Genomic DNA, 24,780 nt, shown 5'->3' on the forward strand with positions numbered 1-24,780 from the left:
AACTCAACTTACTTTTTAAATGGCGATACTCTAAATTTCACCACCTCTTCATTTTGAGTTTACTTAAATCTAACAATGTAGATAATGTAGATTCCTTAACAGGAAAACAAGCAATTGAGAGTTCAGAGTCAAATTAAAATCACAGCTAGGAATAAGTGTAGGTGGATAGTTTCAAAATGATCACATACTTGTTCTAGTGTTTTCTGGTTAAGAAGTAATGTGCTGTGCTCATTATTTATAAAATAGTTACCATATACCTATGCAAGTAGTTCCATGGTCTGGTGTTGAATACAGCACTGCATAGTAGGAACAGCTAAAACAAGGAGTTATGAATGCTTTAAAAAGAATGAAATTCAATATAATATGGATAGTCTATAAAACTGTGAATGCTGTAAGTAAAACCAGTCAACCTGGTTTTAGATAATGCTAGCAGTCATGGTAGAGGGAAAGTTCATCTCATCTAGGAGGTACGAGTCATGTCATACACTTGTAGAGAATTTGGTAGCAGAGTAAACGTTCATGAACTAGACCGTGTGCCTTTTTGTTCGCTTTCTACTGGCTTCAAGTGCTTTCACTGTATCTTGCTTTTAAGTTGTGCTTTTGGTGGAAAAGCAAGTAGACTGTCTGACTCGCTGCAAGCAGAACAATCTCATATATATTTGTGGAAGCAGTGTGTTGTGCTCAAGTCCTTTAAGAAGAAGAAGAAGAAGGAAAAAAAAAAAAATCTTCCTCCTTTTTTTTTTCCCCAAAGCTATTCAAGTTTTGTCCCAGCTATGCCAATCTGTCACTGCAGCTGTCAGTGTGATGCCTTTTCTTCAAAGCACAGAGATGGCTCAGCTGAAAGCACTGCTTCTAGTCAAGGGCAGGAAAAAGGTCTGTGCAGGGAGCAGTAGTTATAAGGCTGACAGCCCACACAGTACATTGTCAGCATAATATAATACTTAATGTATAGGTAGGGATTAAGGCAGAAAGGAAAGTGCATGAGGAATGGGGAAAACAGGATCATTCAATTCACTACACTCAGTAAAATCCCCTCTTTTTGCGATTGGTTTGGATTTATTTTGCAGCTGCAGAATTGTGAATATGTTCATGAAGGCCTCTTTCCATCTTTAAAATCTGATTTCAAAGTCTGGGAGCCCTCTGTACGCTACCTGACTTAAAAGAGGACTGTCTCTTTCATGAACTAATTACTACTGATTTGAATTCATCCTGCGAGTTAGGCAATTAGACATATAAAATTTTAAAACTCTCTCTATATAGATAATTATTTGCCAACCATCACCTCTCTTGAAACTTTGACCAAATTAAGCTAGTTTTGCTAGATTTGTTTTATAGCTGGAAAAAGCTAGGTAAAGAGTAATTAAAAGTCTTGTTTAAGACTGCGGAGCAGGTCAAAGGGCAGAGCTAGTAATAAAGTCATTATCTTTGTCTTCCAGAAACCCATTTCTTCTCATCCAGTCTCAAACTTAGACAGTTTATATGTGTGTGGGTATATAGATTGTGACAGATAAGAGGCAGTGCTGTCTCAAAGGCACAGTAGGCAGAGATTCTCGAGAAAATCTTGAAATTTTTTTTGCATGCATTTGTTAATTCATGCACAATTGGAAGTATTCTTGATGAGCTGATGAACTATGATAGATTTGTCAGTGTTCTCTATAAGAAGTACGTGGATATCTGGGTATCTTTTTTGAGAATTTGGTGAATCAGTGCATGTGATGTGTTTTTAACTCGGAATAGACATAGACATATCCTGGAACGTAAAATCCTTCTGACTCCCTGTTGCTACTAATCTTCTCTTGACCTACCCCTTGAGTAACCTCACTGTGATTACAGGACTATTTTGATGCTATTGTGTACTCCATGGCAAGCACTATATTTAGGGCTCTCCAGTGGTTGCAAACTGTCTTCTCAACTCTGCATGATTAGAGCCTCCTACTTTTCTTTAAAGCATGAGCTACAAACAGGACACAAGTAATAAAATCATCTCCATTTCCTGCACTTAAAAGCAATGTTGTAGCTCAGGAAGTCAGTGTTCTTCAAATTACCATATGTTAAGAGAGACCAAAGCAAAATGTTTGTATTAAATTAGTTTTCCCACTCAAAAAAAGGAAAAAAAAAGAAAAAAAAAGAAAACTCCAAATCACCACACAAACTCACTGTCACACACATGCATGCACACATACACATGCACAGATAGGAACAGGAGGAACAGAAAAGGAAAATGCACTGATGAGATTAGTTGTGACTGAATGGTTATAGTCACTGTATCCATCTGAAACTATTGCTCTATGAATTTTCTCATGCCCATCTGTCAGATCAGGATGAATACCTCAGTAGCAGAAAATCATCGGTTTGATAGTTGAAGTTCAACTCTTCCAATTAGTAAAGAATACAGTAAGCACTGTGTTAAAATGAACCCTGTAAGATATTCTTGCTTGAAAGCCAATTCTGTACAGGCTCTGTAGAAAGGCTAGATGGGGAAGGATCACACTATTCAAAGGAGCAGCTTAAATGCTCAGACTTCTGCTGTGGAAGGGATGATGGGCCAAGTGAGAACCTGGGGGTCAGGATTAGGTAGGAAGCTAACAAATGGAAACATCCTGGTGGGTGCCTTCGGGATGCCTTGTCAAGGCTCGTGAAGGACAGAAAGAGGTGATTATAAAGAGGCAGATCAATTTACGAAGGGTAAATTGTGCCTTGCCAACCTGACAGCTTTCTGTGATGAGATGACTAGCTCTGCGGATGAGGGGAAATCAGTAAGTGTTATTTTCCTTGATTTTAGCAAGGTTTTCAGCACAAATTCTCAGTCTTGTAGCCAAATGAGAGAGAGAGTGGATGGATGGATGTACTAGAAGATGAGTGGGACACTGGCTAGACCACCAGACCCAAAGGGTAGTGGTCAGCAATTCAAAGTCCAGTAACTGATGGCAAGTTACTTGTGGTGTTCTACAGAGTTGATACTGGTGCTAATGCTGTTTAACATCTTCATTAATAACCAGAATGATTAGATAGAGTGCACTGTCAGAAAGGTTTTAGATAACACCAGACTGGGCAGAGCAGATGATACATTGGACAGTTGCCATTCAGAGGGATCTCAACAGGCAGGAGAAATGGGCTGAAAGGAACCTCACGAACTTCAGCGACAACAGGCAGGAGTTCCTGCACCTGGACAGAAAAAAAAACGCAGCAGGCCCAGCCAGGCACAGTCCAGCTAGGCAGCAGCTTTGCAGAGTGGAGAACAAGTTGCGCATGAGTCAGCCATGTGCCCTTGCAGTGGTGAAGGCTAACAGCAAACTGGGCTGCACTACTAACAGCCTAGGCGGCGGTTCGAGGGACATCTACTCATCACCTGTGAGACTTCATCAGGAGTACTGTGTCCAGTTCTAGGTTCCCCAGTATGCCAAAGTGTGTTGGGTGGAGGATAACCAAGATGGTGGCACACACAACAGTGGCTGAGTCTGGTGCACAAAACATACAAGAAAAGAGAGAGCTCAGTTTGTTCAGCTTGGAGAAGAAGAGGCCGTGGGAAGAATCTAATTGCTTTCCTCAGCCATCTAAGGGATGGTTAGAGAGGAGACAAAGCCAAACTCCTCTCGGAGATGCACAGTAGTATGAGGCAACAGACATAAGTTGCATTAAGGGAAATTCTGATTAGATATAAGAGAAAACTTTTCTCAGTGAGGGTGGTATAGCACTGAAACAGGGATCTAGCAAGGCTGTGAAAGTCCTTCTGAAAGCAACTGCAACTGATAGTGTGAAGGACGTGCAGGTTCTGCTTGTGTTCATAAGAGGAAGTAAAGGAATAACTGAGTTTCCAGAAGAAATTCCAAGTCCCCTAAATGTTATTTTTTATAGTGTTCCCACAATTACTAGTTTCTGATCAAGAATTCTCTTTAGCTTTACTTCAGGAAAATCTGATGCGGATATAAGACTTTGTTCCTCAACGGGTTAGAAGCAGTTGGTGATAGTATGAGAATGCTTTGGAAAATGACTTCTGAAAGAGATTTGTTATTTTAATAGGTATTGGTTTTTAAAGCAGAGGAAAGACGCTTTCATTCTGAAGATTGCAAACTTTGTTTGTATTTGGTACTAGACCTTCTCACAGTATACAAAAATAAAAAGAAGATAAAATCAATACTGTAAAAAAAATAATCTTTTTCTTCCTGTAGCAAAGGTAGTGGTCTTTAAGCGTATGGGGCTAAATATTTATGTAAGTAAAAACTATGATTCTAAAAAGGAAATCCTTTGTTTAACCTTCAGCGATAATACAGTTATAAATAATTCCATATGCCTAAAGCTAAAAATATTATAATCTTATGGCCTTCAGCTTTTATCTGTCACTCCAAAGTGTCCGGTGTTATGGGGCACAATGGGAATAAATGGGTATGGGTGTATAATATCTTTTCAGATACTAAGCATTTTAATATTAAACTATACCTTACTATGGTAACTGATACATGCCATGAAATGTGTACACACCAAATTGTATGCATTTGATTTTTAGTTTTTATTCACAGATTACACAGTTATATAGAAATAATGGCATTACTTATCAGTAGCTGTTGTGCAGTAGCATACAAGTTCTTTGAACACAGAATTATCTTTCAATAACTGCACCAAAACTGGAAAGAAACTGTGACATTCTCAAAATATTTGAATTGTTGCACTAATGTTATATTCTTAATTTGGGATACGTTACTTAGGCTTTGAAATCCTGCAGTGAATATTTGACAACAGAAATATGATCAGTGTTTTCACTAGTGCTGTAATCGTGCCTACCATGCGCAAAGAGACCCTGCAGTCTACACAAGTTTAAAGTACAGTCATTCGTTTGCCAATATACAATATAGATAAAGAGAACTAACGAGCTATTATGCTAAGCATTGGCATGTTCATCAGCCTGATACAATGCCTGAAGAGTCTTTGCTGACCAAGCAGGCATTAGGCAGGCAGAGAAGGGGTGCCTTCCATCACTTTTTGTACTACGCTGACTGTACATTGATCGTTCTCACCCTGAGTCCTTGAGCTATTATAACAATCCCATCTCAGCAGTCCTGCCTCTGTCTGAAATTTTACTTATGGTGCATGGCTCTACTCTACACTTTCTCACAGCTCTGTAGTTTTCTCCAGACTCTGAGCCAAGATTATGCAGCTGGGTCAAATCAGAGACGAGCCTTGGGTCACTGCTGCTGAATCCCAGCGTGGATAGAGGAGAGGGTTAGGGCATTACAGGTGGCTGGAAACTAGTCTGGAGATGGGTTTCGTCAATAAGTTAAAGATCAGGTTGGGCAGCTTTCAGATTCACAAATCTTTTTAAACTGGGTCTATATTTCAAACTGAACATTAGCTGAGTGCATATGAACCATGCACAATATATAGCTTTGACGTAAATATCATAGTATACATGCATATACATATACTACATACCTACATAATAATGATAAGTAGTGTAAACATGAAATGTTGAGGTTTATCCTCTGTAAAGATCAGTTGATCATCTTGGTTTTGCTCAAAACCAAAAAGCCGATGTGTAAGATAAGGGAGGCTGAAACCCTCACCCCCAAGTCCCCTAATTGTAAGTTAAATACATCATGTTTCTTATAGTTCTAACCAAAAATGAATTACTAGTTATTATATATTCAGGATGTGATCCAAAGCCTAATGAAATTGAAAAAACAGACAGCAGTGAGCTGTGGTTTGGAGGCTGAGAATCTATTTCTTTCATCCTTAATTGATTGAACAGTACCCAAAGTTATGTACTGTTGTACGTTGTGAATTCAATGGGAAGACAGGCTTTTAGACTTTTAATTTAATGTATCATTATGGACATTTCAATATTAATGAATTTCAGATTTTTAAATTTCTTTTCTCTTTTTTTTTTTTCCCCCCTTTCAGGCAAGCCCTGCCCCTATAATTGTCAACACAGACACCTTGGACACTATTCCTTATGTAAGTATTAATTTTTTTGTTAATATATAGAATTTGTTTATTTTCCTACAGAAATTCTATTCAATATTGCATAGAAGTTATAAACAAATCTTACAATTGATCATGTCTTTTACAGTTACACAGTTAATTCTTTTCTAGAAGAAGAAATCAGGAATGATAATTGCAGTTAGGTGAATTAACAGTATATTATATACACATAATTTGTAGTTTAGACTCTAACACATAGACTGTAACTTGCTAAAACTAGCCTTTCTTTGAAAAAAAAAAGTGATTTCATTAAGTCTTTCCTCCTTACCAGTAGCACAAAATATGAATATTTCCTTTTAGAGCAGCACGCACACTCCTAGCTTATTAAGAAGATACCCAGATGCACACTGCAATATGAAAATGGTGCAAGCAGCTCTTTATTTGTCTGTCTACATTCCTGTTGCAGATGAAAGCTGTTCATGATAAATAACAGCACAAACTAGATGACTTCATGTTTTCTAATTAATGTCTTTTCATTTTTATGACTTCTAGAAAAAAAAGTTTTACCCTAAAATAAATGCATGTTTTTATTAGTTTAAAAAAAATCTGCTTTTCTACAAGCATTTGATATCATTGTCATTTTAGACTGTAAAAGCAACTATAGTTGAAGATAAAGGACACAGAGAAAGACAAAGTGCATATGTAATAGGATAACAGGCTTAAACGATTGGAGGCAAGAAAAGCAAGTAGTACAAAGCTAACTAGCCAGTATCTAATCTTTCTCCTTGAGTCCTCTTAGTTATCTTTTTAATGCTCCTAATTAATGTCTCTCATCTGTTGTGTTTTGTCCACATCTGTTTCTTATTAAACTAATGCATAAGCCTAATTATTTATCCACCTACACCAATCATATTGCTGGGTTCTGTCTTTTAGAAGGCTATTGATGAGGAAGTTTAATAGGGGTTGTCCTGGCCAGCTTGTTTGTTTCTGACAATTTGTAACAGTTAGAAATTATTGTGCAGAACACATGTAAAGATCACAGCCAAGAGCAATTTAGAATGACACTGCTGTAAAGCAGAAAAGAGTTAAATTCCTTGTTGGGAATTTCAACCATTGGGAAGGGTGGAAAAGTTAAATAAAATTTCTCTGTTCATGAATTTGCATTCATCTTTCTTAAAAGGTTTCCTGTCATTTCTAAGTCTCAGTTTTCCTTCTGAACATCAGAACAATCTGCTATGGTCTCACTTTCAGTAGGTCTGGCTTTTCTTCTGTTTTAACGAGACATTTTACACTTATGTTCTCTAGATCTACCAAGAGGGACATTGTGAGCCCCAGTTCTCATTTCCAGAACTAGACCTGTGCCCAGGATACTCTGCAGATACAGTGTTACCCTAAATACAGATGCAATTACACTAGTGACAAGATGTTCAATCAATATGATTTATTCCCATAACACAGTCTATCAATACTTAGACACTTTTATACCACTCTTACACTAGTGGTATACTACTCTCTTTACACTTCTCTTAAAAAAAAAAAAAAAAAAAGGACAAATGACCAAACACATTCAAGAGAAATACGGACAGTAGACTGAAAAGTGCCTGTGGGCTGTTTCAGTCTCCAACACATGATGTGAAGTAGATCAATAAACAGAAGGTGCTTGTTGTAAAAATAGACAATTCTGAATTAGTCACCTTGCTCTTACCCAGTGCTTGGGAAGAGTTATGTCCCTTAAATATGGGACACAGCAGCGCTACAAAAGAGGGACTTATTTAGACTAACCAATAAAAAATGTGAAGCGTATTTGCTGAGCCCAGGCCACCATAGTGTCCCAAAAGACATGGGGTCTTTGCTTTACAAATAGGCGTTTCTTTCTGATCAGGATTTATATGCTTGAACATTCTCCAAAATGAGACAGACAGACAAACATATGGATAAGTGACCTCTTCCTCCAACCTAATAATTGGGAGAGTGGGATGGGAGACCTGTGTTTTCCTTCTTGCTCCCAGGACTAGTTCAGATTAGTTTGGTTTTGTTTCGTTTTATGATATTTCCTCTGCTAGGAAGGTACTGTAGTCACTGGGCCAGATACGTGTTTGCTGGTGTGTGCATCCCCTCCTGGCTCAATGAACCTTTCAAAAAGAGGTTTACAGACAGCATGTGGTGGGTTGACTCTGGCCAATAGCCAAACACTCTTCTCACTCCCCTCTCCTGTGGGTCAGGCAGAAAATAGAAGGAAGGCAAGAAGTGTTGTATATTGAGATAATGACAGTTAAATAGGTAAAACAAAAGCTGCACGTGCAGGCAAAGCAAAATACAGAGTTCATTTACTACTTCCCATCAGCAGGCAGATGTTTAGCCATTTCCTAGAAAGCAAGGCTTCGTCACGTGTTAACAGTTACTTGGGAAAGACAAATGCCATAACCATGAATGTCTCCCTCCTCCTTTCCCTGAGCTTTTATTACTGAGCAGGATTTCATATGGTATGGAGTATCTCTTTGGTCAGTTGGGGTTAGCTGTCCTGGCTCGGTCTCCTCCCAACCCTTTACCCACCCCCAGCCAACTCGCTGTTGGGGGAGGAAGGGCAAAATGGGAAAGAGAGAAAGCTTTGATGATGTGCAAGCTCTGTTCAGCAATAGCTAAAAGGTTGGTGTGTTACCAACATTGTTTCAGCCACAAATCGAACCACAGAGTCATATGGGCTACTATGAAGAAAATTAACTCCACCCCAGCCAGACCTAGCACAGCCTATAATAACACTGTGTGGGGCCTACAACACAGCCTATAACACTGGGGTGTTAGTGGGGCTTTGCCTCTCTCTTAAATATTTGGAAGGGCAGAGGAAAATCTTCCCAAACTGGATGAGCCAAGTGTATGATAATGCAGCCATCGTCATATCATTTATTTTACAGTAAATATAATTTAGCAGATATGACCTAAAATATTTTTCCGGACAGGTCAGTTCAGAGAGATAATAGAAAGATGGATTTAATTATTATTTTGAAACTTGAACATGAGTCAAGCATCTGCCTTTTCAGCACTGTCAGGACTTCCAGACATGCCTGGAAGAAGACTGTAAATGCCTAGGAACATCTCTGGTGAATGTTTAAGTATCCTTAGATTTAGCTAGCTAGTTATTAAAGCTTCTGAAAGGTATTGTTCTTTTTTAGTTACCACAAAAAAACATCTAACACTATAGGGACAAATTATTTTATGGATCAGAGAATCCAAGTTAAATTATGGTATTTTCTGTCCAAAGCTAAAAGCAGTCATGATGTAGGTGGGCACAGAGTAGCCAATCCTCTCTTGTAACTGTAGCATGCCTAAAACACCCAGCAGTGCTGATCTTCGGGGCTAGAGTCATCTTAGATCCCTGCTATTCAGCTCCTGTTGTCAAGCCTCAGAGCACACTTGGAGTCCAGGAAGACTCCTATGGGAGGAACAGGCAGAAATTTTCAGATCTTACCAATTGGACCAGGTTTCCAATGATTACATTCTTTTTCTCATATCCTGTTTTTCTGTAGTTGTAGATGCTTGTCCTTTAATTCTTTCATTTGAATGTGCATTCCACAAATCTGAGTGCCATTTCTAAATTAACTTGTTAAATAAAGTTAAAAGGCAAGTGGATATATATACAAGTGATACATCTCACAAATTTTTGACCTATTAGGTTTTGATTTCTGACTGCTGGGTTTTTTTAAGATGCTTTTCATGGCAACTGGTTAATGCTGTCCACTCATGTTTTTTGCAAAAAAAAAAAACAATATATACTTTTTTTATTTTATTAAAATCTATTTTTCTTAAATAACTGTAATTTTAATTGTATTTACCATAATGAAGTTAAGTAATCCATTTTATGCCATGTAGAAATTATTTTCAAACTTTAAACACTGGAATAAGCATGGATTTGCAAATTTTGGTGAATCAAGATGGTCTTACTTTTCTCTGACATTACCAGCCACAAATGATAGCCTGATAGATCCCTAAATAAGGTCAGGCTATTTTTAGTGTTCTTACATACCAGATGGAGACTTCTTATGATTTCGTTTAGCTGTTGGCTCAGCAGCACAAGAAACCTGTCTCATTGTTTTGTTTTAAGCAATATACCTTCAATGCATTTCCATTTCAGGAACAGCTCTGCTCATCCTCTCTGCCATGTTCCTCCAAAAATTCCTGAGTGTTTTCAGAGGGAGGGGGGCCTCACAGCAGTGATTACCATTCTCAAAGCATTTTCAATGTAATGTTTCCACTAGTCCACCAGAGAGAAATTTGCTTTTCACAGTTGGTATACAACTGGTAAACTGCATGATTTGTTTCATTAATATCCTAATGATTTAAATTTATGTAATTAAACCTTTTGGTACTGTTGACATTCTTCAAACCTTTCAACTCAATAGTTTAGAAAAAGAAATCATCCTGTGAGGGACTGTTTTTCATCAGTATGCTTTTCTTAAATGAGATAAAAGAAAAGGCCTTATTCTATTATACTGTATGTTATTCCTTATAATTTGGGACTGCTGTGAATACCAGAAGAAACAGTTAATTAGCTTTGTTTCTAGGTTCAGTGGCTTGAAAACTTTGGCTTGCCAAGCTTTGGACGTGGGAATAAATTTGATAGGAAGCTTCGATGGTACAAAACGAATTATTCTGTGGCATTTTAAGCACAATTAAACATTTGTGGGTGTTTGTTTGTTCTCTATTCTTTGGCTGTAAATTTTAGATCTTTTTGTATAATGAGAAGCATTAATTTAATAACATATGAATCATCTCAGTTTCTCTGTTGCACAGAATAAGCCTTATTTATTTCTTTTTTAGTTCCCAAAACACTATATAGTTAAGTTAAAAGTAGCTGTAAGGCTGGCTTTGCTGCGTCACTTTCAGAAACTGATGGGAACCTTCTTATTAATTTTATGATGGAAATTCATTTTCCTTTCATCTTAACTAAACATTAATAAAAGTTCACTCGGGTACCATGGTTATTCCCTTCCTCCCCCTGCCTTGTCACAGTGATAAATTCTAAGGAATATGTACCCTCTTCTCCTTTTGGTCCCAATGAATTCCTCATATTTCTTCAGTTTCCCATTGTTCTTCCAAATTATTATTATTATTATTATTATTATTATTATTTTGTTGTTGTTATTATTATTATTATTACTACAAGTTATTGTTATTTTATTACGGGTTTGCTTTGCTAATTGTGCCACCAATGCTGAGTTCTGTGCAGATACACTCAAGTTTTTTCCTAAAGAACTGATTTTCAGACTACCTAGGTTATGTTTTTGTGAGCCATAATCAAATCTTTGGATTGTTTTACACATGCCTGAGCGTGGCCATGCAGATGGCTGTGCAGCTGTTTTGGTGCATCCCTGCTTAGGGATACCGGGAGCTCAGACCCTTTCTGGAGCATGGTCATTGCTCTGTGACGGGTCCTGTGCAGGCAAGTGTGGGGGCCGTGATGGTGCCAAAATGGGGAGGTTAGGAAAATTTTCCGCTTTGTCCTCCGTCATCCCAGTCAGCCAGTGCACCTGGCTTTAGCACATTAGAAGGAGGTACATAAAGGCTTAAACAAAGGCTGCAAAGAAAAATAAATTCTTCCTATTCTGGCTGTAAAAAAACTGGGTAAAATTTGCAAATTTCTGAAAGACAGTCAGTACTCTAAATGTTTTTGTTGGATAATATGAATGTAGGCACAGCCTAGACCTAAATAAGTAAATTGGAGGAGGGAGGTGGCCTTATATATTTCTACAATAAAGCATAAGTCATGTGGCATTACATAGTGAATATTAAATGTCATATATAACTGTGACTTGATGAGCAAATTTTGAAGACAGTGGTAATAGAGGAAGACAGTGGTAGTAGAGGAGTAAAAAGAAATTCCTGTCTAAAAGGGTAGGATCTGAATTTTCTTAGAAGTAGGGAGCTCTTGGAGTTGGGATTTTTTTAATTAATGAGTGTATTAAAATATATAAAAATATAGACATATAAGTATATATATCTATTTTCCCATTGACTTCTCTTCAGAATAAATTCATTGCTTCTTTCTTAATTAGTTTGCTTGCACATCTTATTATCTCAAATGACTCTTATGTTTTCCAGATTGTTAAACACCAGTTTTGTTTGTTTGTTGTTTATACTCATCTTTCAGTCTGTCAGTTAATGTGGATTACAATGGAAAGCTAAATCTGGTAGAGTGCTCTGCTAGTTTTTAAAAGCTGCATTGGCTTGGCTTCTCTGTTTTGGCCCTTGAATTGTATCACAGCAATTGTTTGCCCTGGCAATCACTGCTGTGTTCTGCATGTCATCGTTTCTGCACTGGGATAAGAGATTTTTCTTTTATAATAGCATATTGACAAAATTGATTTAAATTGTGTTTATAAAATATTTTGAGATCATTAGTGAAAAAGGTGTTACATAACACAAGACTAATGAACTAACATAAACCAACTCCCCTTAAATATGCAAAAATAGAAAAGTCTTCATCCTGCCATCTGATGACTTAAATGGATTTTAGTATAATAGATAGCAGAAAAATATGTTGTTGCTGTCCAAAACCCAAAGCAAAAGTACAGAATGGATCTTATGAATCTGATTTATTTTGCCTCTATTTCATATCCTTTTTTTTTCTACCTGAAAATCAATATATTTCAAACCTTTTCTTTTAAAATATACTGTCTTAGAAACATATTTACAAAAGGGGCCAAGTGATTTTGAAGTTAAAAAGTAATTGTTTTTACTGGGTTTCTCTTTTAAATTCTGGATGCAATTTTGAATATTTAAGCCTCATCAAAGACATAATTTTTAACTAGGGGAAAAAGCAACTCTTTAAAATAACTTCAAGATTTGGGGGGATTTATTTTCTTCAGGAATGAGCACTACTTTGCATATTTGAGTGCTATGTATCATATTACATAAAAAATCAGAAGAAAACCTTCATTGTGTCTGGATGTAGGTAGAAATATCAACATCCTGTCAATCCAACAAGTAAAAGCATCCCTTGGTCACTTATCTAATTATTCTTTCACACTTCTATTCTGCAAAATTATAATGCTTTCCATTTTCAATTGCCTGTGAATAACCCTGGCCTTTAGATTCAATCAAGAAGTTCTTTCTATAGACATTTGACTGAAACATTGCCATTAGCAGACTGGAAGAGAGGAGCTTATTGAACTGTAAAGACAGCACATCATATACTTGTCTGTGCCCCTCTGCTTCAGGTGGACATGGCATAGAAAATGGGTAATGCCTCATACTTTTTGGATTTGGACTACTTAGAGTGCATGTATTTTAGCATTTTAGTCCAGATCATAGGTATGCTTGAGAAGCAAATTCCCTACATTTACCAGTCTTTACTTCACACACTGGAGCTTTTGAAGCAGACTTTCTGACAAAAAACTAAACTCCACAACAGGCTTCTGGATACCCTCTACCCGCTATCAGGCAGTCGGTCCTTTGGGTGACACTGAAATAAACCCCCTGAAAGAGGTACCATGTTTTGCTTTTGCAAACTCTCTTTCTTTTGGGCAGCTCTTATCCTTGTAGCCTCTACTGTGGGGAAGCCAGCAAGGTACTGCTCTATCGGTAATTTTTATCACTCTGAGAAAAATCATATATACTTTTGTGGGTGAGGGGGGGTGTGTACATACCCCTCCCCTACGCCCAGCTATAGTTCTTTTTTAATTCATCCAAGATAATTTGTCCATGAGATTGGTATGTGCTGCAGAATACAGAGTATGTCTGTTAGAGTTGTTTGAACCACTTGGAGATTTGAGTCAGCCTAGAATTGCATGGCCGGAACTAACCTGAATTAAATGTAGTTTGAATTTGTTTTTGTCTTGCTCTCCCTGGCCTTGAATTAGCTTTTGCTTTTGTGTCATTTTTGATATATTACGCTACAGGCCCACAGTATAATATTACTGGATTTTGTAGCAGTAAGCTAAAATCAGTAGGGTCTGTGGGTTTGCAAGGATCCAGTGGTTAACATAACCTCTTGAAAATATGCTTTTATAGTACAATTGAAGGTCTTCAGCCATCAAACCCATTGTCTTGCATAAATGTTTCTATTCATTTTAGGTTTTATTCTTTTGCATAAAAGGCTTAATTGGGATATATATTTAAGAAGTTGACAAAGCTCTTCAAGTAAACAAGACTATTTTTGCACAATAGCTTTATTCTGAATTACTTTGTCATGAAGCCACAGTTCTGAACTGAATTGGGAAACAGAAAGAGTACAAGTGAATAATTACATATCTATAGACTTCATTCCTTTTTTATTTGAGACAATGGCGCTTGTAGGTAGATTTCACTGTATTAGAAAGATGTAGAACTTAACTGAAAGCTGTTTTCAAAAGTAAAAGAAGAGAGCACAGATGTCATTATCTTAATAGTTTTAATTATACAAAAAGAAGAAAGATCTTTCCTGTTCTATAAGACTTCATTTTGGAGGACTTCAGACATCAGTTAGGCAAAATTTAGAGTGCTGTTGTCAGAGACAGACATATTCCTTTGACCCTGGATAACCTAAGAAGGAAAGAGAAAGCAACTGCTCTGTACTGAGGAGAAAACTAGTTTTGATGAAAAGCAAAAAACAAAAATATTGGTTTCATGTCTTACTGGAGATGGAAGGGCTTAATTTCTATGAAGCTTCAGTCCTTTAAAATGAGATATATCTGAAATTTATTTTATGAGAACCCTTCTTTGTAATTTTAAAGGTATTCATTTTTCATGTCTAGAATTGATTGGTGTTTTGCTTTGCAAACTACCTCTTAAAAGTTCAGCCAAGGCAAGTTTGTTGTTATCCTGGCAGTACTTAATGCAACATTAGTAATAACATTGGACAGAAAAGATTTCCTTCCCTTATAATCTTTTATGGATTGCTCTTAATATTACCCACTGCAGTTTCTATAGGAGGGTTTTTCACATTATTTGTGTTAACTTTTTAAAAAATTTTTAATAGCTTCAGTGTGTTCTTACTCTTTTCCTATAGCAATATAAATAAATCTGAATAAACACCATTTTGCTTTAATAAAAAGGCAAAATTAACCGTTTTAATTCCCTCTCATTTCCCCCCATTGTTAGCCAAGGATTAGCTGATCCATGCTGTAAAACTAACACACCTTCACCACAGTTTCAGGAAATGTTCTGAAGCCAAGTCCCTACTGTTGCAAGTTGTGAGTGTTGACTGTTTTGGAATGTGACCCATTTCTAATCCACGTTTTGCATAATAAAAACCCATGCTACTATTAATGCAGTGATCTGGCGAATCAGCCTCAATGGTAAATTATATTTTTAATCAGTGTTTAGATGACCTAGCTTTCTGCATATAGTAGCAAACCCAAATATACCACATATATCTGTTTTCCTGATCTTAAAAATCCCAGCTCTCGTAATTTTCTATAGAAGATTGACTTAGTTTGAGGCTAATAGAAAGTAAAGATGCCTACATGAGATAAATTTCCACTTTGTGGAGATTAATAATAAAAAGAAATTACAACTGAAGTGCTTTTTTTTGTATCTTGCATTAACATATTCAATCAGCTGTCGAGTAATTTGTGCCTGTAAATTGTTCTGCATAAAGATGGCAATAGTTTAAAAACTTTGAACTCTTTTTCGCCATAAATTATTTGTGCTGAATATGTGATGGTTTATGTTAGCTAGGCAGAAAACTTCACTTTAGTGGATTTTGGCAAGTGTGATTGTTTCATTCTTTACACAGCTTAATCGGGCAGTAGTGTGGTCATAACAAAATTAATCTTGTATAATATCCAAATTCAGGACTTCAACTTTGCAAAGGTGATGGAAAGGTGAGCATAGCACACTGGGTTTATCTTGAAACTATTGTGCTATAATAGTTTTTCAAGTAATGTGCAGCGTACAAGGTTCATTAATCACTCTGGTTTCACCATCATCTTTCTCTTTAGTAGAAGCAGATTGCTGTTATATTAACAGTGCTCTTTCTTACTCTATAAATTGTAAAAGTCTCCAACTGTCCACATGACCTCTTGTTATTCCCCCAGAGGAGGACAAACGTAATTTGCAGCTGGTGCTTTCAATACTGTTTCATTTCTTTTTAGAGGCATTGTGTATTACTTTGAAGTTTGTTTGTAAAATAGGTCAGAGAAGTGTTCCCCTCTCGTTCTCCAGGCATTTGATTTTCATGTAGAAGGACACAAATATGTTGTAGTTTATAGAACATTTTTTCATATATCTTGCCATTGTTGAGAGATGTCCATCTTTCTTTCAAAACAGGGACCATTCTCCAGAAGCCATTCTCATGACTTAAGGAGATTGATCTCATCAATAAGACAGGCTGGTCTTTAGTCAGGACTGGGTACCCCTGTTTCAATTACATATCTCAATGAACCTTATCTCTATATGCAGACCTATGGGAGGAAAATAAATGATACTTGACTTTCTACCCAATTCTTGAATTCCACATCTTTTTGATTTTTGGCTGTACCTAAAACCTAGTTAATTTACATTTTGTAGGCATCCCCCTGCTTTACTAAAGTTAAAGCTCTAACACGGTATATAGTTTGCCATCCTATACACTTTGAGAGCAGTTTCTTATTTCCAGGTCTATTTCTACCCATTGTTCTTTCCTTGCCAATTCTTAGTGAAGAATGACTCAAAAAGATTATGAGAATAGCTTTCCCTGTCACATTTCTAATCTTTCTACTTTCGTGAAAATAGGAGGTATGTAGCAATGAACATGAGCCTGCAAAGTTAAACAATTTTTTTCTCAGTTTAGTCTTGCATTGTGTTGTAGTCTGTGGTAGCAAAAAGATACTATATTTGCAATACACGTGCCTGAATTATTACAAGATGTTAGGGACTTGCTGAGTTTGGTAGAGGCGAAGCTGCTGCAACTCACTGCAACATGCTGCAATGCCCAACCAGTAGCAAGGCTAAGCCTGTATTCACAGTAAGCACATACATGAACAGGACACGTATACATGTATACACATGGCTGAACAGAACAACATAGACACAATCAGCACTCACACAAACAAAAGCATCACCAACGGTCTCATTGTGTCCCTCTCCCCCATTAGTATGTATATATACAGTATGAAAACTGCCAGTAGCTGGATTTAGATACTTGGTCAACTCAGTAGAGCTGGCCCCAGATCCTTGCTGTCCCAGATGCTGGCACCGGGGTGTGCGAGCCCTTGAGGCTGCAACCCCTCTCCAGCTGCTGGTACAGACCCCTTTGCACACACCAACAGGTGCGCGCACACACAAATACACACACACAGAGTGAACAGAGCACCCTTCACCCAAGAAAATAGGTAGAAATGGAGTTTAATAGAAGACATGACAGATGATGCTCAGCAGGCGCAGGGCACAGACAGGGAAGTGCACTGACCAGCCTTGTTTACATGTGACTGGCCTCTTTGATCCCCTTACCCCTCCGTTTTCCCATGATCCTTCCTCTCCAAACCACCTTTACCCCTCCTTTTTCCACACTTTTAGTCCTTCCCTAAGAATCTCATAAGTCTTGTTACAATGCTAAGATGCTCCTTCCCTGCATCCCACAATGCATCCCACCCCTATAGGCAGTGATACCCAGGTCTGATGAGGTTCTCTCACCTGCCCTGGTGCCTCTGTGCTTGTGTGTGTGTGCGCACCTTTGACGGGCTGATGGCTCCTGTGATGAGCCTGGCAGCAGCCAGGCAGACTGGTATTTGGGCTCCCTCACCTGCCTCGGACCCTCTGTGTTCCTTTCTGGGGGTGCAGGTGAGCTTTTATCACATAGCTTAACACAACAGATTCCAAATATGGGATGAGGTAGAAGAAAACGTAATCCTGAAAGAGAACACATCTGTGGAGCAGACATGTTAGAGCGTGTACAGTGTAGTAAAGCCCAGGAATGCCTGTTTAGTGGCCTTGTGGATATTGGAGAATTTGATGTCCAGGAGATCTATTAGACACAAATCTACCTATGATGATCACTGATCACTGAGCACTGACTTTATTACATACTGGTGAGATAAGAACGAGAATATTTTCCAAATCTCTGCTGCCAAATAGTTTACAGTTTAGATGTGGAAATCATAGGTTTTATTATGTCAGGAAACCTAGGGAGAACATACTAAAGATACTTCATATAATTGGTAAATCATGCTCTACTTCTGAAAAGAGATGATGCAATACTTGACATTTTAAAGTGGTAATGCATAACATTAAACACTTTCAAAGTATTTCTGTGTTGCAGTTGTGCATTTTAGTGGATCAAAAATATCCTTAGAATGTATTTTCTGGCATAGTTTTTTTTCCAACACTGCTTTCTTAATCTGAGGGAGCTTATTGTGCAGTGCAAGCTTTTTGTGCTTGTTTTAAAGAGCATTCAGTGTCAGCATTTTTCTCAAGCTATCTTTTGGCTTTTTCCTTAGCGCTTCAGTAAAGCGTCTCTGCTGTTGTATGCAGTACTTCATAGATAACCTTAAAAGTATAATTTTTAATTTTTTTTTTAAATACTGAGGCAATGTATAGAAATTATTTCAAAAGCAACATTCAGGTGATTTTTCCCTCTCTCCTTAGATTTAAGTTGAAGACATTTTTATGAAAAACTGAAATTTCTCTCAAACTGATGCAAAACAGTCTTTCCTACCAAGTGAGCTGAGAAGCGTTTGGAACAATTTGCTGAATTTTGGCGAGGCTTAGATTGTGACTGGTGATGATCAGTTGTGCTGTATTAGCTGCTTTTCAGGGTGTGCACTGTTAATCCCTGTGAACAACAGTTACATCAATTTTCTTTCCCTGAGCTTGTGAGGAGGAGCAGAAAACCACTTTAATTTTGTCTCAGCAGTTCAGATTGTCTGTTTTTTTTCTGCAGCAAAATTAATTGGGCGTGAGGGAGCTATTCTGCTATGCTTCTAGTTGTATAGTGTAGAGGACTGTGGCTTCCTGCCCATACATACACTAGAGAGTCTTCCAAGATTTTAAGAGAAATAGTGAACCTTTCTGCTGCTATAAAAATACTTGTAAAGCAAGTGATTCATGCATAAAAATCTTGTCTTGTGGAATACATTAATACTTGTTTATAAATGTACATGTACTTTATTTATGTGAATATTCCTTATTACTCATTTTTATTATTTGTGCAAGTATTTTCTTTACCTTTCCAGGTCTGCTCCCTCCTGCAGGTGTAAGTGCATCCACAGATGAATAAATGTAACATTGGTTACACTAGTACAAGCCCAGTGACACCAATGGGACTGCACCAGTGTTACTGAAAGTACAGTTTAACCTTCAGGACTTGTGCTAGAGTTAACACACGAGAAGAAAAGAACCTAAGATAATTCATTGATTGTGGTTTTTTCATAGGCAATGGGGTGAGGGAGCAGGGAAGGTAGTATTAATTCTCAAAGGTAAACAAAGGTACTGGGAGACAATTTTAGGCACAAAAGTATGAGTCAGAGTTTGTTGTCATTTAACAAATTGCAAGAGATTAGATTATGCTGGTTGTATATTTATTTATTGAGGAAATGGGGCATGCCCATTATGAACATTATATATTGTCATCGTTTAACCCCAGCCAGCAACTAAGCACCACACAGCCGCTCACTCACTCCCCCCAAACCAGTAGGATGGGGGAGAGAATTGGAAAAAAGTAAAACCTGTGGGTTGAGATAAGAACAGTTTAATAGATCAGAAAGGAAGAAACCAATAATGATAACAATAATAAAATTACAATAATAATAAAAGAATTGGAATGTACAAAACAAGTGATGCACAATGCAATTGCTCACCACTCGCTGACCGATGCCCAGTTAGTTCCCGAGCAGCGATCCCCCCTTAGGCCAACTGCCCCCAGTTTATATACTGGGCATGATGTCACATGGTATGGGATACCCCTCTGGCCAGTTGGGGTCAGCTGTCCTGGCTGTGTCCCCTCCCAGTTTCTTGTGCTCCTCCAGTCTTCTTGCTGGCTGGGCATGAGAAGATGAAAAATCCTTGGCTTAGTCTAAACACTACTTAGCAACAACTAAAACTATCAGTGTGTTATCACCATTCTTCTCATACTGAATCCAAGCCATAACACTATACCAACTACTAGGAAGAAAATTAACTCTATCCCAGCCAAAACCAGGACATGCATATTTCATTATGATTGCTACATAAACATGTCACGGGTATCAAAGAATGCAGTAAATTATTGCTGTTCTTTCCCTGCCTAAAATTTTGCCAGTTAGTATGCTATTGATTTCTCCCTAAAACTGAGAGAAAATTTTGTGTTGAATGTTTAAATGAATCAAACTTAACCCACAGTTTATGTATTAATTTCTGCCTTTTAAGCACTCTACACATACCAATCTTTTAAATAAAATTGTGCAAATTACAGTATTCAACATTATTAAAATAACCTTTTAAGTCCAAAGTTTCAAGTACTTCATAATCTTTGTTGATGAAATAAGATCAATCAAACAACAGCAATTTTCCATTTTTATATATCTTATGCATAGAATGAAATACTACACAGGAAAATAATTTCTAGAAATGTATGAACTGTTCAGACTGTTGAAAAGTTTGATGGATTTTCTTCTAAAACTGAAATGGACCAGAGATATAGGAACCTGACAAACTGAGAGTTTATGATAACTCATATGTTAGGGTGTCAGCAATGGCAGAAGCGCAGAAGAAAATGAAAGGCAGAGTGACTGTGAATTTCTGAAGCCGTATAGTAAATGACCTGAATTGCACAAGAAAGAATGTAATTTTGTGGAAAGAAATTACTGTATCCAGTTCTCTGGAATGCACCATTTCAAATTCCTGCACTGATCTACAGGAATTTAAGATACAGAAATATAAGGAATTTTACGAAATTATTTTTTTAAGATGTAAATCCTGAAAGTCTAAAGTGTCTCTATATAGTCAGTGGGCAGACACAGGTTCCTCAAATGGCAGTTCCATCTGAAGACTAAGGCACATGGCGTAAATCACCCCCTTTTGATTCCTGTCTCCAGTGACTGTTAAAAAAAGCCTGGATAACTGCTTAACTTAGATTTCTACCTGTTAGATAGCTAATATGATGGTATATGAATTTCTCTTCATGTAAGAGAGAAGATTGTAAGTACAAAAGCTGAAATTTGCATTCTTCTTTTGTTGATACTAATTTTGTACAACTTGCAAATGCTAGCCTAAACAGAATTCATGCACGGATGTCATTTCATTTCCATTTACTGTGAACTCCATTTGAAATCATGATCTCTGCTTTGATATGCTCCATGGATTATGCTGGAGTTTTGTGGTGGGTCTGCATTAGATATATTGAGTGCTTACACTTACAAACATATAGGCACTTTTCTTCTGTGGTGTATATGGCCAACATCAGAATATGGACAAAACAAAGAATATTAAGGAAAATTTGATGGCTCACGTTGTAAAGAACAGAGTGTTATCACATAACATGTAAGCCACATAAAGTAACAAGAATACCTAGGAGGAGAGTATCAAGATATATGTTTTGTACTGTAGAAAGTGTCAGATCTATAGAGCTAAACAGCTAAAAAAAATCTAAATTGTTGCTGAATAGGGGAAAGAATTGTGAGGAGTGAGAGCAACAACTAGGGGAAACCAGAAGAGAATCCCTTATTTGGACGAGATTTTGAAACTATGGTTAAGCAGGTGAAGAACATTAGTAAAAGGAATCAAGGTACATGAAGTGTATGAGTGACTTAATAGGAATTATGGGAGAAGATTATGTTAAAAGTTTAGTTGGAAGAGATGAGAAGTTGGAAAGCTAATCATGAATAATCCTTTGGATTAAGTGGGATTAGATAAAGTATATTTAATTCAGTATGTATGTGGGTGCATCTGTGTGTGAGAAAAAAAGAAAAAAACAGATTAGGAGGCAATAAGAAGGAAGAAACAAGCAAAAAACGTGAAAAGAAAATCAGAGAAAACAGTGGAGGCTGAGGTAGAGACATGAGAAGTTGTGATTAGTGTTAGGGGATGGTGATACACAAGTGATACAGAAAACGTGATTTTGTTCTGAACAAGATTTGAGAAATGAGGTAGGGTAAGATAAAATTAGGAATTCAGAAATCAGCCAGAGAGGAGTGATAATAGTTACTTGCTAAATGGATATTTTCTCCAAGAGAATGAAAACAAGAAAACCCAGGGTAACAGTGAGGAAGGAAGCAAGAGAGGAAAGGATGACTATGGCACAAAAACAGTGAAGAAGGCGGCTGAATAAAAATTAAGGCCAGGAGAAGGATATAGGAGACATCTAAGAAGAAAAGAATGAGCAAAAAAAGCACCCTTTGAGCAGGGTACAAATTGATCATGGCTGCGCTGCAGATATTTACGTGTGTTGACCAAGAGCCGGATTTGGCTTCTTGGAGGTCTGCTAATTGTGCGTTGAGAGAGACACCTTCCCTAAAGGATGTACAATGACTGGTGGTCCAGTGCTGTGCAGGCATCTGTGGAAGGATCCACAAATCAGTTGCACATATACTGTAAGACCTATTCCTGATAAAGTATCAATTTCTTTCAAAACCATATGGTCTTTCACTTTTCATTCTTCACACCAGAACAGTTGTATTATGATGAGAAAGTTTTAGGTTATTGTAAATTTTCATTCAAAGAGCTTAACATATTGTCCTCGTTTCCTAAAGGAAATAGAGGTGAAAAGAAGGAAGTGGGCTTAGTTATACACTGTGATTAAAAATAAATGTGGGGTATCTTGTATAAAAAGCCCATAAATGCACTCACTCAGATAAAGAAGAGTAGCATGAAAAACTTTCTGGCAGCCTCTTTAGGACAGTTTGACAACACAAAATCATCATATTTGAAATCAAAGAACACAGGGGACTGTTTTCTGTATGTTTATATGCAGTAAGAAAGGAAACTTTTAATGCTTCTGGAAAACAATATCAAAAGGACATCAGCAGGTTTGCTTTGACAATTAATGAAGAAATAACATAAATTTGGAAATGGCAAAGAGCTAAATGAGGATCACTCTTTGGTCTTGCTGATAAAACAGAAATCACAAAGGGCTATTTAAATCTTATACTCGTTAAATTACCCAAATGGTCTTGATGTTTCTGAAATGTAAAATGGACTGTCTTAATTATGCAGCAAATTGGAAATTTTTAAAGCACAAATATATTCAGGGTTACTTGTACAACAAAAATTTGGCAGTCTTGTATTCTGGTGAGGTTTGGGTGGTTAGGCAACTGGTGGAACCATACAGCCAAAAGAATAAAATTTGCATGTTGAGTGAAAATCAGTGGCTGGGTAGTTATCTTCCTATACATATGATAATAAAAGTAGAAGAAGCAGTCTTCTTTCTTGAAGACAGCTGAAAACCAATATCCAGTTAAATATAATTAAAATGGGTTTTGTTTGTAATAAAAGTCTACAGATGTAATTTTTAGGCAAAATAATCTCTTCTTGAAAATAAGACTAAGCATAACAAACAGCTCTAATGACATAAATTTTATTAGAAAGAATAGGTGCAGTGGTTTTGAAATATTAGTTGTATAAATTCTAAGTGTTTTGATGCCATTGTTGCCACTATCATAATACAGTTCTTATTAAAATACATATGATGACATCTTTATCTTATTGAGGGGGTGGATGCAGTTGTAGATGTGTAGAAGTATAGCAAGAAAGAATTAGGCAATGCTTACTTGTTTGAGTGTAAACAGGTCTACCAAATCAAATAATTGCAGAAGTATAAAAAGAGTATCAAATTATTATTATGAGAAAAAAACCATACCTATAAAAGTCTTAACACTTGACAAAGTATGTGAAAATGAAAAACCCAACGGAATGTTTTTCTCAAGGATTTTGGGAATCTATCATAATCTGTAGAATTGATTTTCATTAAAGGACTACTTCAGCTGCTTATGTCATCCTTAAACTGCACTAAATGAGAGAAACTTCCTGGAAAGTCAGAGTAAAATTCTTCACGTAAAGGAATAAACAAATCTGAGTTTGTCAGGTCCTTACTTTGATGTTCTATGCGCTGGGCTTTATTTCAGATTTTTCACAAAATAGTATATAAAAAACTCTTTTACCTGTTCCTTTTCTCATTTTCCTGAAAGAGTCATCTGAAGATAAGTGAACTCTAGTAGTGATTAGAGCTTTACCAGGAAATCTCTCTTGAATGCTGCAATCTAGATAGTTACCATACATTACATCTCTTCCTTAAAGACATTTTCTTGTCAAAAGTTTGGGAGAGTCCTCCAATATAACAGGTGCAGCTGTAAATGAAAAGCAACTGCTACCTCACCTTTGCAAGGAGGTGCTTTAAACATTGGGACTTTATTGAATTATGGTAATTTTTTCTACAGGGGCTGTAAGTTCATCACACTCCAGATCATGAACATATGTAAGGTCAGGAGACTGAGAAGCCTTCTTGTATCAGAAGTGTATGTTGGTGATGCTGTTCCTGAACAGGGGCCTGTTACTGTCACAGGAGTTGTTGAGCATTCCTTCTCCGAAGGTGGGACATCAGTGTCCCAAATCAGAGGTGGAAGCCAATAGCAATGTGTCTTGGCTTTGAGCTTTTGTAGAAGAGGAGAGACTGAATTGTTCCTTGTGGACATCCTAACCGGTTGGGCTTGTGGAGCAGGTGCTGGATAAGATGCCGTGCATGTACTTCCAGCTACAGGTGCAGACAAGCCCAAAAAAGCAATTGGAAAAGCTGCTGAACCAGAGATCTGGCCTTTCACTGGTGTATAATTACAAAAGACATACAGCATCCCTTAAGCAGAACTTTGTTACCAGTCTATAGTTAGGAGTAATGCAAAGAAAACAGATTTAAGGCAAGTGTTCACCAAACTTTACACATCGCTTTTAAACTCTGTTTGTATGTAGTGAAAGGAAACCTCAGGGGCACAATTCATCTAACCT

At 37.2% G+C, this 24,780-nt stretch overlaps 1 protein-coding gene across 32 annotated transcripts in view; it reads left to right on the forward strand.

Moving 5' to 3' along the window:
• DLG2 (discs large MAGUK scaffold protein 2) overlaps nucleotides 1-24,780 on the forward strand; it is a 1,027,713-nt gene that overhangs the window by 599,047 nt on the left and 403,886 nt on the right. For all 32 annotated transcript variants that reach the window (XM_052812305.1, XM_052812308.1, XM_052812306.1 and 29 more), the window contains one exon: nucleotides 5,896-5,949. In XM_052812305.1, coding sequence (XP_052668265.1) covers nucleotides 5,896-5,949 — 54 coding nt within the window. The remainder of the gene's footprint in view (nucleotides 1-5,895; nucleotides 5,950-24,780) is intronic.

This window comes from Harpia harpyja, chromosome 17 (genome assembly GCF_026419915.1).
Source record: "Harpia harpyja isolate bHarHar1 chromosome 17, bHarHar1 primary haplotype, whole genome shotgun sequence".
NCBI classification, from domain to species: Eukaryota; Metazoa; Chordata; class Aves; order Accipitriformes; family Accipitridae; genus Harpia; species Harpia harpyja.